Source organism: Lagopus muta, chromosome 5 (genome assembly GCF_023343835.1).
Source record: "Lagopus muta isolate bLagMut1 chromosome 5, bLagMut1 primary, whole genome shotgun sequence".
Classification (NCBI taxonomy): domain Eukaryota; kingdom Metazoa; phylum Chordata; class Aves; order Galliformes; family Phasianidae; genus Lagopus; species Lagopus muta.
In genome coordinates this window covers 7,588,635-7,603,091 of record NC_064437.1, presented here as the reverse complement: position 1 = coordinate 7,603,091, position 14,457 = coordinate 7,588,635, and the positions used below count along the sequence as shown (strand labels likewise).

Below are 14,457 nucleotides of genomic sequence, written 5' to 3'. Positions count from 1 at the left end.
TTTTGATAAACACAGTGGATGATAAAAGGTCTTGGAAGGCATTTGCTCCATTTCATACCGGAGTCCTGCTAAAGCCAGCATGGCAGAAGACTGTAACCCTGTAAACATATGTTGTGTATTAGATTCTGATCTGGCAGCTTGCCTTAGGTTTTTGTTTTGTTTTGTTTTCAAAGCTCCAGTGAGTTCCAAATACACTTCCATGTTTGTGTTCCAAAAATGAGTGAAAGGCAAAATGCTTGAGCGATGGGGACCCTGGAGTGTACTGGACTATAAATCAGCAAAAAAGAAAGTTCCCAATAGTGTTGGCACATCAGGCAGAAGATGACAAAAACGTCATCAAACCCCTTCTTCTGTCCGTATCTCCAACTTTCCCTTTTTCCCATGAGTCCTTCACAGCTGCTGAGACCTGTAAAAATCACTGTCCTCTATTTTAACTATCAACAGGGACAGAGGTGACAAGGGAGCACCTATGCAGACAAGTTTCCTACTCCCAAAACTACCCACCAAAAAAGCATCCTACAGAGCATCCTCCCAGTAACAACCAGCCTAAGTCCCTGTAAGCGCAAATGAAGAAAATCTTTTGAGAGACGTTTTATATTCCTTAGGATTGAAAGTTCTGGTTCTCATAAACAAATACTGTTACCAGAGGAAAAGCTGATAAGGATTTAGTCAGGGAATGTATATGACAAATAAGCAATTTGATAACTAATGGAGTTGACAGGCACTTTCTAGTAGTACACAAGGATATGCAAATTGAATACTTTGATACACAAGCTGATCCAAAGGCAGTACCATTTTTAACCCATTTTATACCTAATCATTCAGAAGGAGGAAACATACACTTTTTTTTTTTTTTTTTTTTTTTTTTTTGCTCTTGGGTATTAATCTTGACCTTTATTTTTGGGAAGTAAATCCTTTGCACTTCATACTCTTGTAGACAACCAGCCCGCAGATGTTTTGTACAGCACAATGTTTTTCTTAAAGATCATCTAAAGAATGAACTTTGATTACTTCCTCGGCATTTATTACTTCTTTTATGTCCCATAGCATAAATGCAGCAGTTTTGCTCTTAACAAAGAACTGAGAGCTTACTTGCATGTGTTGAGGAAATTTCTAGAGAAATTCTCCTGGCTAATATAGGATTTCTTTTCCTACTGGCTACCATGGATGCCAAACCACCACTCCTGCAAGTACACCTGTGCAAACTAAAGATGCTCAGTAAGGTCCTGAGCAAAGTACTGTCCCATCTGTCAGAAGATGAAGACAATTCATTATGTATGAGAGATACCATGACATTTCAAACTGCACAGAGAGAAGGAGTAGTACTGCAACTGCTCCCACAAAGGAATGAGATACTCAACATTTCCTCAGTATGGAGCAGGTTGAGAGACGAAGGCTTGACATGTTTCACAGATTTATCCCTCTTACAATTAGAAAACAGGTACCTAACACATCTTCTTTATGTCTCATACCACAGCAATATGAAAATAAACTAAAAGTTGCCCCTGTGATAACCACTATGGATTTGGTCACAGTTTCCTTACCCATGCTCTCCCTCAACTCCTTTAATGAGGAGATCAAAAGACAAAACAGAAAGCTGCCTGCTTTCTAGGGCCTATGTTCTGCATAAGGGCACTCCAACAAGATGTAGATGAGCCTTGAGCTCATCTCTTGAGCTCATCTTGAGTTTCAGGCTCATTACTCTGGCCAGACAGTAGGCCAAAGCAGACGCCAAGGGCAGAATGCATTAAATATATCCCTTATTAAATTCCTTGTAGATGGGGCACAATGCTGTATGCTGGCAACACAGCAGCAGGGCAACTTGTTATGGTCAGCCAAACATCAAATGACACTCCGTCGAGAGCTGCCTCCTACTCCAGCTGCCTTTGAAGAAAGGTGTGATGATTTCTGCATGGATGTACATTTTGAATAAAGTATTTTAAAGCACGTGAGAACAAGAGCTGTCATCAAAATGTACTGAACAATTATGGGTTAAAGGTTGAACTATTATTACTTTGTGCCCTTCCATTCCCCTCCCCTCCACGGTGGGAAGAAAAGGGGGGATCACTCATTTGTATTCCAGCACTTCATTAATGTTTATAAAAGAATCCAAACATGCAAGCAAAACAAGGACTAAACACTCACGCCAGACGTGTGATGCGATAAATGTCACTGGAGCAAATATTTAGATCTGTTTACAGAGAGACCTATTAAGTCCTTTTTGAAAAGCTGTGCAGTGTTGTGGCTTGGTCTCTGACTAGCAGCTCCAGCGTAAACAAATGGAAGATGGCTAAGTCACTCTCTCTCATGTTGTTATGACATCTGGAAACCTGAGGAGATTGGGAGAAGCCAACTGGCTGCCCTACTGCGATGTCTAGCAACAAAGTCTTCTTGTTGAACGATGGCAGGACAGGCAAAATGGAACTGCTGAATTCTCCAGCTTGTGCCAAAATCTAAGGATTTTCAACACAATAATCCTTCAACAAAAGTTGTTGCAACACAAATGTCCTTGGTTCATTGCTAATGATGCTATTCCGTGATGTCTGCCATTGTTAAAAAGCATTTGGATCTGTGCAAATGTGTTTTTGAAGGAATGAAAATGAGTTGTAAAGATAGGTGGAGCTGGTTTGTTTGTCAGGGGATGTAAATGTATCCCCAAATCTCTTGCCTGAAGAACTATGAGGCTCTGGAGACAGCAGTCCTGTAGGTGGCCCCTTCACATCAACATTTCATTGACTCTGGTCTCACCACATACAAGAATTTCTTTTTCTAAGAGAATTAAATAAGTTGAAAGGGATAAGAGAAATCTATAGATGGAAAAAACCACTGTCTTAGCCCAAGGCATAATAATAACGGGAAGTTTCAGCTTCTAAGGTCATGACTGTTTCCAACTAGTTAGGTAAGGCCTATAGATATCAAATTATCCTATATGTATATATTATATATTAGGGTTCCTGGATGCTGCTGGAATAAGTTTTTATAAGTCTCATCCAGAACCCAGCTTGCTTTCTTTCTGTTCTGAAGAAACCAGAGTTCCAACCACACAGAGGAAGGGGACTCTATGTAGTGATCACTGCCAGTGCTGGCTGAACAAGGCAAGGGATAGCTGAAGAACAACACTTTCAGTTTGAAAGCACATCCTTTCCTTCCTTGACTGGTAAGAATGCTGGAATATAAGACCTAGCAGCTGTTAAGCTTGTTTTTCTCTTTCTCTCTGATTTGGTGTGCTGGAAGAACAGGAAAATGCACACCATCAACCCATCTAAACAGAAAATAAACACCCTTTGTCCCTGCTGTATAACAGGAATCGATGTTTTCAGGTTTCAACTTCCAAGAGGAATTTATTTCCTAGATGACCTTTTCTTTTTAATTATAATCCTTGACTAATTCTTGCAGAAACGTGGGACAGTTTAGTGGCTTGGTCTCAAACCACGATTCCTTCCACAAAGCTACATTCTCTTAGACTCCCTGCTCTCGGTATGCTTTTCTGCTTTTTGTATGTTAGACTTGTTACAGATGCCAAGCCTTAAAACCTTCTCAGTAGCACACAGAACATCCACAGGAAAGAGAGAGGAATCCCTTCCTCTGTTTTTGTTTAGCTACCTCCTGCTCCTTTGCTTTAGAGCTAACTCCTGTGGTTATTTATATTGTATGACCTTGAGATAAATGGCATTTGGCAGGCTGCTGCATAACTTTGCCTTTCAAATCAAACATTCTCGATTTCTTCCACCAACAATGGGAATAATTCCTGAATGTCTTTTTTAGGGTACTCCTTCCCACCCCATTGCCTGCCACAGAGTTCTTTGGGAACTACGTCAGGGCTGGTGAACTTTAGCTTGACTTTCTTGTTAGATGTGACTACCAAGTGGTGCGTGTGGTTTTATTCTGTGGTTTGGTGTGTGTGTGTTTTCTCTTTGTCCCAGAGCGTCTGCACTGCTGGTATTAAAGCTACGATTGTTCTATAAAAAGCACAGATCACTTGAAGGATCTGCCAAAGGCTTTATCTCTGAACAATCTTTGTCCGAACTTGCTTTGCCGTTAACCAGTTTTGACTCTCCATAATGGCTGGAGTTGCTTCGCTTTAACTGATATGTATCAAAGAGAACTGCTAAAATTAACTGCTCATGAACTACGTCCAGGATGTTAGATTAACTCATCTAGAATCCTTCAGTGAACAAACTGATTTATGATGTGTTATGACATTGTTACTTGATGTGTTGCACAACCCAATTTTAAAAAATGAAGAGCGCTCCATTAATAAGAGATAAATCTTTCCAGTGTAATTCAAATGAATCTGCAACAGCTTCAGAGAGAGCCTGATAAGAGATCTTGTGTGGGTTTTGGTGATTGTGTTTTGCATTCCTACAGATATCATCCACTGATATCTCTTTGTCAGTAATGACAAAATCCAAAATATGCCAAAACATGACACCTTTTAGGAGATTATAGCTCTTTGTACTTCCCAAAACACAAAACAGCATTACAAGCAGTTCTCAGCTACTCCAAACTATACTTCCTTTCAACTTCAGATCCATAATGTGCTGAGTCCCTTGCAAAGCTGGCCAGTCACAGTTAACACACAGCAAGTGCTCAACGCAGGGAGGGGGAGGAGAGGGAAATAAAAAAATATATCCTTTAAGCATGAAGATATAAATAGAGTCTTTTCTAAAGCAAGCACTATTCCATTACTGGAACATAAACCAGTATAAGGGCTGACTTTAAATTATTAAATTTCTGAAGTGTGTTTCAGATACATCCATGTTGAAGGCTCAGGTCTCTCTGGATACCCAACTTCAACAAAAATGCCTTTGAAAGTGAGCTGAATTATATACTGTACAGTATGTCTGATTTCACAGCCAAGCCACTTGAGCTAATAAAGAAAATCCTCCCTGGCCTCACACAATTAGCTGAGTAAAAAGCTAGTCAGCACAAGCCTGCATACAGCCACAAGCCACTCCATGAAGTCGAATACTGTTTCACGCCTGAGAATGTCTGCTGCTTTGACCCCCTGAACTTCACCTCACTACCAAAAGGATTATTTCAGAATGGCATATCACGGTTTCATGGCTTGATGTTCTGAGCTTTAAGGTGAGAAAATACCTTCCTGGTGATCTGGAAATGGAAAGGAGAAATGACAGAGAAACTGAAATACACTTTGCTTGTAGCTGTCAACCAATGGAGCATGTGTTTGAAAACCTAGACACATTAGAACTAGTTTGGCCATATCTTGGTACTGCTTGATTCTATGCCTTAATAAGTTATTTTCTTCAGTAAACAAATAATGAGAATTTTTTAAGATGCCTGTCCTTTTTCCTGTATTAATCAGGAAAGAAAGTCATCACGAGAACGAAAGGCTTTCTCTGCAGCTGACTCACAAAAACACTGTGCAACACTTTCGCATACTCGCTTCCTCTTCTTCATGTGACATCCTAAAAATAAAACATCACCTGAGCTTGAAAACAAATGACAAGTTAACATCCCAGTTGGATCCCAGTGGTCTTTCCTACGTCAGAACCAGCTCCTCACGTGCTCTAAGGGCTAGCTCTTTTGCAATTAACAGTACTATGATGATTTTACCAGTGCTATAGAGCCAGTGGGACACATTGGGATGCATCTCATCACAGCTCACTGCTGGAATAACATTAATCTCAATGATTATTTCTAAAACTGAATCAATTCGATGCCAGAAATATGAAGACCTTCAAAAGGTTGGGCATGTTTCTCAAATCACTCTTTCTCCCTCTCCCCATCTGCTGACTCTGCAAACTCCCATACTGTGAGTATTTTGTCTCACATTTAAATAAATACTCCCCATCACTATTACACTGTCACCTGTAATAGGAAAAGCCTGCAAGAAATCAAAGGAAAGCAAAATTTGTGTGGTGGCAGAAAACGTACAGAGAATAATCAGTCTTCATTGTGACTGTTAACAAAAGTAAGGGAGCCTAATGGAGACCTTGGATTTAATACGGTCTCTAAAATACTGAGGGGGCACTTTCAAGACACAGAATCTCCTACTTTAAAGAAATATTTTTCCTGTGTTCCTCATAAGATGACTTTTATTAAAATGGAAAGAGGTTTGAAAATAACTTGAAAGTTTCTGTTTCCTTTTTCTCATTCCTTGGCTCAGGAAGCAAGCTTGATGAATTTTGCCTTTCTCTACACAGGCAGCTCCTTCTCCATTTTCTGAACTGGGGATATTTGTGTCTCCCAGTGGGTACCCTAATACACGAACAGGGCAGAAGAAGCAAGTTTGATGAACGTGGTAAAGCATAAAGCATTCAGTGTTACTCCCTTAACTGTGTTGCTACGCTAGCTTTTCTGAACAGCGTTCAGCAGTCTGAACTGGCATCTCAATGGACTCTGAGATGTTGCAGGGATACTCCAGCACGAAGAACCTCTGGACCGGAAACCCATTTGAAAGGTTTTGTAACTGCTATGTTAACAGAGCCTAGGAAAAGAAGAAATCAGAACTTTTTGCTTCTGGAAATGGTTCGGTGTTACCACCAGCTTCAAGAGACACTTTGGACTGCATACAGCACACAGGTTTTGGTTCACATTAAGTGGTCTTTCACATCTAATGCTCCTGTAATCCTAATTTTGAAGAAGCCAATAATAAAACTCCCTTTTGACATCTGCAAGACTCTTCAGCCCTCAGTGTTGTTTCAGTGCCTGGACAGAGGTGATCGGCAGTGATTCACTGATAACAAAAGCAATTACAATATTTCAGGGATGATGATTTCTTCAGGCACAACTGTCCAGTGGGATTCTACACACAATGAGAAACGGAGTGTCTAGGTCTATGTCAAGTGACCCTTAGAGTGGAAAATCTAGGGTCTTTGATCTTATTCAAACTAAAAGTACTTTTGCTAATGAGCCTCCTCAAGTCGCACAACATTCATCCTAAGATGCTGAACACATGGTTTTAATTTACAGTTTTTAGCAACCTTCATTTATATTGTGCTAGAAGTCCTGAAACGACTTGCGGTAGAAGCTCTACAAATTCAAAACCCAAATGGCAAGCACTGCTGTTGGAACAGCCAGTGATAAAAGTAGCAGTCATCTGTGCTAATTCCTGCTCAAGCTTCTGACACAGGTATTAACCATGTCAATTCTAATTCTCTACGCATTTAAGTGACAACCAGACCCAATAAACAATAGTAGTAGCACAAGGCACATGTGCTTTTAAACACTGGAGAAAGTAAATCCATGGGAATGAACAAGGTGCTATAATTACTAGTTTTTGTTGTGTGTACAGCCACTCATGCATTTTAATTGCTTATCTGTTCCTGGTCTGCAAAGGGTATTTATACAGCTTTGTTACACTTCCAGTCCAAGAACCAGGATGTTGAGCTCTAACAGCAATGTCTGCCATTAAAAGCTCTGTAAGCACCAGCTCAATGTCCGATGTCTCAAGCAAGCTGGAACCCATAACTCTGTATGGGTTCGAATATCAGGTTCACAGATAGTTGCAATGTGCAGAAAAATACCTCAGAGACTTGCACACATAAAAACTTCAAGAGGTTCAGACAGGTATTGAAGCCTTGTGGCTACTCCACAATGCTTTCCGTGGATTTTTGGTCTAGCAGCATCTATGATCTCAATTGTTTATTGGTTTGAAACAAGAATTTGGGAAAGTGTGTGGGTGCGAGGCAGACATGTGTCCCTGCAAAAGAAGCTCCTCTAATGCTGACTCTTGAAAGTTAAAGAACAAAGTTCCCAAACACTTGTCCTTGCTGAAAAACTACGGTTCTGTGCTGCCCTAAATGGTGTGTGCTCTGGGGAAGACATCCAAGCATGCAGGGAACTCCTTTAATAGGATGAAAAGATGAAAGAAATCACATCAATTTAATGTGATTCAAGTGATAGTTTTCTGATTCCTTCTGCTTTTTACCTGTCTCATCAACTCCTAATAACAGAGAAGAGATTAATGTTTTTTCACCATAAGGCACAGCTCCAAAGAAACCTTTTATTTTGCAGTATGTCCCCCTGAAGTTCCCAAATACACTTTGCCAGGAGCCCTGCCACTGATCTCTGTCTCTGCAGGAGAGCAAGGTGAATGAGTGCCCTTGCTTAAGATCCTTTCTGGCCTTTTCAATACAGGAACTTCTGACTAGCCTGAATGATGTGGGCTGGCTTTATAACGTGGATTGCTACTCACCAGGGAGCTGAGGGGAGGCTGTTAAAGACTTTCTGAGGACTGTAGGTTGCACTATACTTCAGGTTGAGGTTTTTAAGGTCAATGGTTCATTCTGTTTATAAAGTAAAGCATTCAAGGCCCACTGCAGGATCCTGACTGCTCTTGCAAGAGCATCAGAAACCAGAAGAAGGCAACAAAGAAAGAAAAAATCATTTTGGAGGGAGTATCAGTTTCTCTCGAAGAGTGGCATATTCTGCAATTTCTGGGGGACAGTTTGAAGATGGCATAATGCTCCAGGGAAGATCTCATATGGATTTGAAAGCAGCAATAGTGCTCAAAGACAGAGATGGATTTGGGCCACCTATCCCCTTATCTCTTAGCAGTGCTGGGGAGTGAAATCTCCACTAGGGAGCAAAATGTACCCAGGTCTGCTCATGGGAGGCAGGTACCACTGTCTCAGGCTTGGATCTTACCAAGGGAGGTGTGAGGGAAAGGAGGGGTTTGTATCTCACCTGTTCCATATCCACCACTAGCAGTTATACACACTATAAACACAGCAGATGAATTGCCAGCTGCCCCTCGAGCCGTCATTAACTGACAGGCTATTTTCTTAACAGGCATCAAAAGCCAGAGTGAGCCTTTCAAGTGAGCTATGCTGAAGAAGCACACAGTGGCTGTACAGAACAGCACATACAGTTAGTTATACCTATAAAACACCAGCCACTGATCCCTTCAGGTGTTACTGCAACTACTGTAGTTTTAATACCTGCACAGTTTCATTCTCAACAGTTCCCTGGCACGGATGTAAGGCTGCTCCATCAGCACTCAGAGGGAGCTAATGGAAGGATTTCTATTTCTGCTGTACGAATTTCTGCTCCACGGATCACTTAAGTGAGGAATTCTTTTTTATGTCGAGGTTGGGGTAGGAGGTGATAGTTTGATTGAAGCCAGCAAGCTAGAAACTACGTGCACACATGTATCAGCAAACCCTTAACAACATCTCTTACAACAACATGCAGCAACCTAAACAGCTGATACTAAACTATTTTTGATGATTCTAATGAGGCCCGAAATTTTTTAAAAGCAAAAAGGCACAATTTCTGCTAGGCAAAGACCATTTTTCCTCCAAAAAAATTAAACAAATAAAAATTATTCCCTCAAATACATTACACAGACTGTCAAAAGTCAACAGGATTTTTGAAGCTGAGCCCTTTAATCTGGTTTGAAAAACTTGGAGCCTGGATCTTTCGTTCATACGAACAGGCAAATTTCCCTTGAAGTCAGGTTCCTATCAGCTCAGAGAATCTCTGCTTTAGGATTACAGAAATGTTTAATTTTTTTAAGGGCACAGGGGAGACGGAGTAGCAAGTCCACAAGCTGTGGCCCTGCCTAAGTATCACTGTGCCATGCTGCTTTGCCATTGAAGGTCCAGCTTCAAGGCTGCAGATCTGTCAGTGACCAAACTTGATGGACCACCCATTGGCCTTTTATTAAACAGCACTTGTTCCACCTCTAATCCTATCACTAGAGTAATCAAAGCTGCCATGTCCCAGGGTTTGATGGAACAGCAGGACCTGGGAAACGAAGACTGATTTTGTTAACAAAGTAATTTCTGCCTGGTGAATGCTGTCTCATTGCTAGAAAGTAGGGAGACAGGGTTTATTTGTGCAGAGAATGAGGCGGTAAAGAAACGAAAGGGGAAGAATGGTGAAGTGTGAAGTTTAATCTGGCACAGTCTAAGATTTCTTTCTTTGAGGCTGTCTCTGATCCAATCAACACCGGTTTGATATTTAACATCTCCCCCTGCAGTTTGAAATGATACCGGCCAGAGAATAACTCAGAAAACCCAACTAGATGAGGAAGAGAAAAGGGGCTGCTCACAGCTCCCCTCTGGCCTAAGAGCTCCCTGACAGATCACTCAGGATAGTCAGACCCTACACAAAATAGCCCTTACAAACCCTGGGATTAAAGGCATCTGGCATTAGCTGCCGGCAGACTCTCCCTGCAGTCAGAACTTGCGACAGGATGGGAGAAAGTTTTTCTTTTTAACTCCAAGGAAGGGACATTCACAATCTCTCAGCTGAGGATCCTGCTATAGGGAAGGCTTTGAGCTCCAGCTACCAGAGCCTGTTCCGCAGGGCAGAGCGGTCTGACTCTCAGTGGGGATGAGATGTCAGCTGAGGACACACAGCAGCTGCCAGCCAAGGACACACAGCACCTGGGTTATGAGCAGTCCCTGCAGCCCATGGCCCACCATCTGCCCTCTGTGAGGGAAGGACTGTCAGAGGACACACAGACCCTCTCCCTTAAGCATCCTCCTCGCTCAAACAGCAGTGTGAGGAGATATTTTTCACCACAGAACTGTGCAAGGGTCTTAAAAAGGAGGAGGAATTTGGAGCATCTCCTAACCTCAAAGCCCACCTGGCCCATCCTGTGCTGGCTGCAGTGCCTCTGCCTAGGATCAAAGACAAGGCCCTGAATGAGCTCCATCTGCCTTGCCACCAGCTTTTCTCAGTCCTGGACCACTTTTTGCACTGTAAATAAGCAGCTATATTGTCAGATAGAAAAGTTATCTCCTGCTTCTTTCTGCATTTTTTAGCTTTTTCTATCTTGCCTTCAATGAAACCCTGAAACCACTTCTACCAAGAAGTGTTGAAATTTCAATCTCACCTACATCCAACTTCAGTTCTCCTGTTGTGAGGCTCCCAGCTGAACTCTTTGCTGCAATTTGGAAGCCTTGCCACCAGCAACAACACCCAGATTTGTGTCACCAGCAGCTACAGAGACACAGGGGAAGAGCAAAGATGCTCCAGGAGTGTGAGCATCCCACTGCATTCCCAACGTGCAGTGGGAAAGCACAGCAACAGGAACAATGCACGTTTGGGAAAGCAGCTTCAAAACTCCGAGCAAAAACTCCAAGGGGGGTACAAAATCCCAAACTACAAAGTTTGGGGGCTTACAACTAAAAACAATGCATTGTGCTCTTACCTGCAAGAGCTAGCTCTCCAGGAAGCAGCCAATTATATCAGCCACCTTAATCTTTTCATCCGGTTAAGACAATCAACATTTCAAAGCGACGCACAGAACGTTTCAAAGATCGTTCCTGGTCAAAAATGCAAGTGTATCCGCTTTCTTTCAGAGCAGATCAAAACCAAGCACCACACCGGGACCACTCCTAGATTTCTTCCTCCTCGCAGTATCAGATTAACAGATGCGGTGCGTGTAGTCAGATTAAATATTTGCAGTAGCACAAAGCTGCCTTTGAGGGGGAGAAGTAAAAAAGCCTTTTTCTTCTTTAATTTGCTAAGGGCAAAAATACTGGACTTTGGGGACGGGGGAAACAAAAGCACTGACACGGTTCAGCAAGGCTCCATTTTAAAACCTGAACTCTAAGTGCTGGAATTACAAGCAGTATCTCTGTAACAGTAATGCTGAAGACAGGTAAAAACTGCTGATGCCCTTAGCAGATTCAGGACCGTGATTTATCACAGCTGTTCCCATCAAACTGTGCAAACACCCTACAAGACAAAAGCTGCTTAATTTCTGATTTCCATTTTAGTGTGTTTTAATTATGTGCTGCTTAAGGAAGGCTCTAAGATGTGGAATTAGGAGGTGAAACCTAGCAATAGCAATCCACTCCACTAAATTAGCACAGTAATACACCGAGCAGTAGGACTGCCAGACAGCATGATAACTTTACAAATTACTATTGTTAGCCAACCCGCCAGGTGTCAGGATGCATGAAATCTCGAGGAAGCGAGAAAATAAATAACTGGGTGGTTTTGCTTAATGTTGTCTCATGGTGTTCTGGTGGCCTTGTTCCCACAAAAAGCTTCAGTGTATGGAAAATGCCCCGAATGCCAATGAGCAGAAGTAGCAATGTCAATTCTCTGCAATAATTACAATGCAATTTTCTGTATTGACTAAAATTTTTTTGCATAGATAATTTGCCTTTACGTGCTGGTAGCACTGACACTTTGGCTGCTCTTTTCTAGTCTAAATTGAAGGGGAAACTTTTGTTTCTGCTTAAAACATAGCAAATAAGAGTAAAACAAAGTTATGGTGAGAGCAGCTGTTGAGTGTGATACTCTCTCCCTTTTCCTGTCCCTCTCACTGCTCTCACCTAAAAAGAGTGCAGTATGATTCATTTCTAAAAGGTTTCCCAAAGGTACATCTTTAATCAAGTGCTTTCACTTGCTTGATTCTAACTTCCATTTCTGACCTATACAACCACATGCTACTGGATGTTTGCAGTGGTTAATTATTTTTACCTCACCTTGAAGAAGGAGTTCAGCAGCAAGGATAGGCATTTACACCTTTTAAACAGAAGAAAGTAAAACAAATTCCTTGCTTTGCATGCATGCTAAACAATGCAAACACTCAGGGGGATTTTTAGATTTTTTTTTTATCCTTCTTGTAATTACCCCAAAACTGCATGCAACCAATCTTCTCCTATGCCTGTCCACAGGCAGAATTAGTCCTCTAGCTGAGAACATCAGATGAATCATATGTAAGTGTAAGCTGCACTCTTCAGAGAGTCCCCACCACAGGGGAGAAGGCGCTCTAAGGACATTTAATCACACCAAAGATCAGCCTTTAATCCTTACTTGCACATCACCAAGAATTCTTTTGCTCAAACTAGGACAGTAAGATACAGCTGGAAAGAGCTGATTTAAAATTAATGCTGAAAGGAAGGCTAAAAATGAAATACTGTAACCGTAACTGACACCATTTTAAATTTCCTCTGGATTATTTGTTTTCTTCCACACACATTCATTTCCTGAATTTCTAGTAAATCTGATTTCGTATAAACAGTTTCACAAAGCAAAGTCAATAGCTGTGCCTGTGCTCCTGATTAATCCACTGAAATGAAATAGACCTTATGGCTTAGTGTTTGGTTGTTTAAAGCTAAATCCACTGAAAAAATTCTGGAGTCCAGTTTCACCAATAACTTTTGTTTCTTAATCTACATCCTTTTCTTTCTTTTTTTTCTGAACTTTACCTGTTCTAAAATGAAAAAAGTCCATACGGACTGAGCATTTAATTTCCCCCAGACCACAAGGACAACGTGTGCCCATTTCTTCTGACCCGCAGTAACTATTAAAAGACAACCAACAGTTTGCACATACTTAAATCCATTTGAACAATTGCTGAATTTCTATTTCCATTGTTCATGCTTTATCCTCTCCGTGACAAGCACTGCAGAGCTGCTTTATTTAAAAACAAACAAACAAAAAAGCACTTTTTACTCCACTCCGTCAGCTGAGGAGAGGCGTGGAAGCTTCCCTCGCAAGTGACAAGCCAGCGGACACACACATTCACACCCTGCACATTTGCCTCTCCAATAAATAATAGACAAGATAGATGCACAGCGCTTGCTGGGCACATCACAGCCTCTCTGAACGCAGCACGATGGAGATCCATCAGCCCAATGCAAAGGCCCACACTGCAACACACCTCACCGCAACAGGTTTCAGGTTCACCTCAGTAAAGCAACTGAAATAAGAGAGTGGCTGCAACCTCCTGGAACAAGCCACGAGGCCCAGAAGCCTCCTTACCTGGGAGAAGTTGAGCCCGTTCAGCGGGTGACACTGCTCCTCCACCCTCTCCACCGCGCCCGTCGTCTTCTTCATCCTCTCAGCCTCCTGGGCGAGGTAGAGATCAAGCACCGGCACTCCACGGGAGCGGATGTCGGTCTCTGTCAAAGAGTTCACCATCAGCATCACCCAGACGGGCCTCTTGCGCTCCCAGTTGCCGGCGATGGCGTTGAAGAGGTAGTCAGCGTAGAGCCCTTTGCCCCGCTGGTCCGGGGTCATCCAGTGGGGCAGCATCAGCTTGATGTAGTCCAGGTGGCGTTTGAGGCGGCGGTAAAGCTCACGGGGCAGCACGTCCTGCAGGTTCTCCCCGTGGGGCAGCATCTGGCAGCTGGCCAGCCCTGAGATGGTGTAGGGGTCGGTGAGATCCAGCTCGAAGTAGACGCTGGAGCTGGCGTGGAAAGCGGCCTTAGAGTTGTCGGGGATGAAATCCCACACCCGCGTGTAGGGCACGTGGATGGTGCCGAAGAGATAAGCGGGGGGGTCGCGGCGGATGGTCCAGAGGAAGGAGTTCAGCTCTCCTTGCTGAGGGGAAGGAAAGCAGAGGACAGTCAGTGGCGGAGGGTCAAGAGCCACTGCAACAAGAACAAGCGACCCACGGGTGGCAGGGAACGCTGGGGGACCGTCCAGCACAGCCCCAGAGCAACACGAACGCTCCATACCCACGCTATCCACACACACACACACACACCCCACCAGCACACCGCACCCCTCACACGGGGC

At 42.8% G+C, this 14,457-nt stretch overlaps 1 protein-coding gene across 1 annotated transcript in view; it reads right to left on the bottom strand.

The window, feature by feature from the left end:
- TRABD2B (TraB domain containing 2B) overlaps positions 1-14,457 on the bottom strand; it is a 255,397-nt gene that overhangs the window by 240,646 nt on the left and 294 nt on the right. Inside the window, exon 2 of the mRNA XM_048944471.1 lies at positions 13,699-14,259. Within this exon, the coding sequence (XP_048800428.1) occupies positions 13,699-14,259 (561 nt within the window). The remainder of the gene's footprint in view (positions 1-13,698; positions 14,260-14,457) is intronic.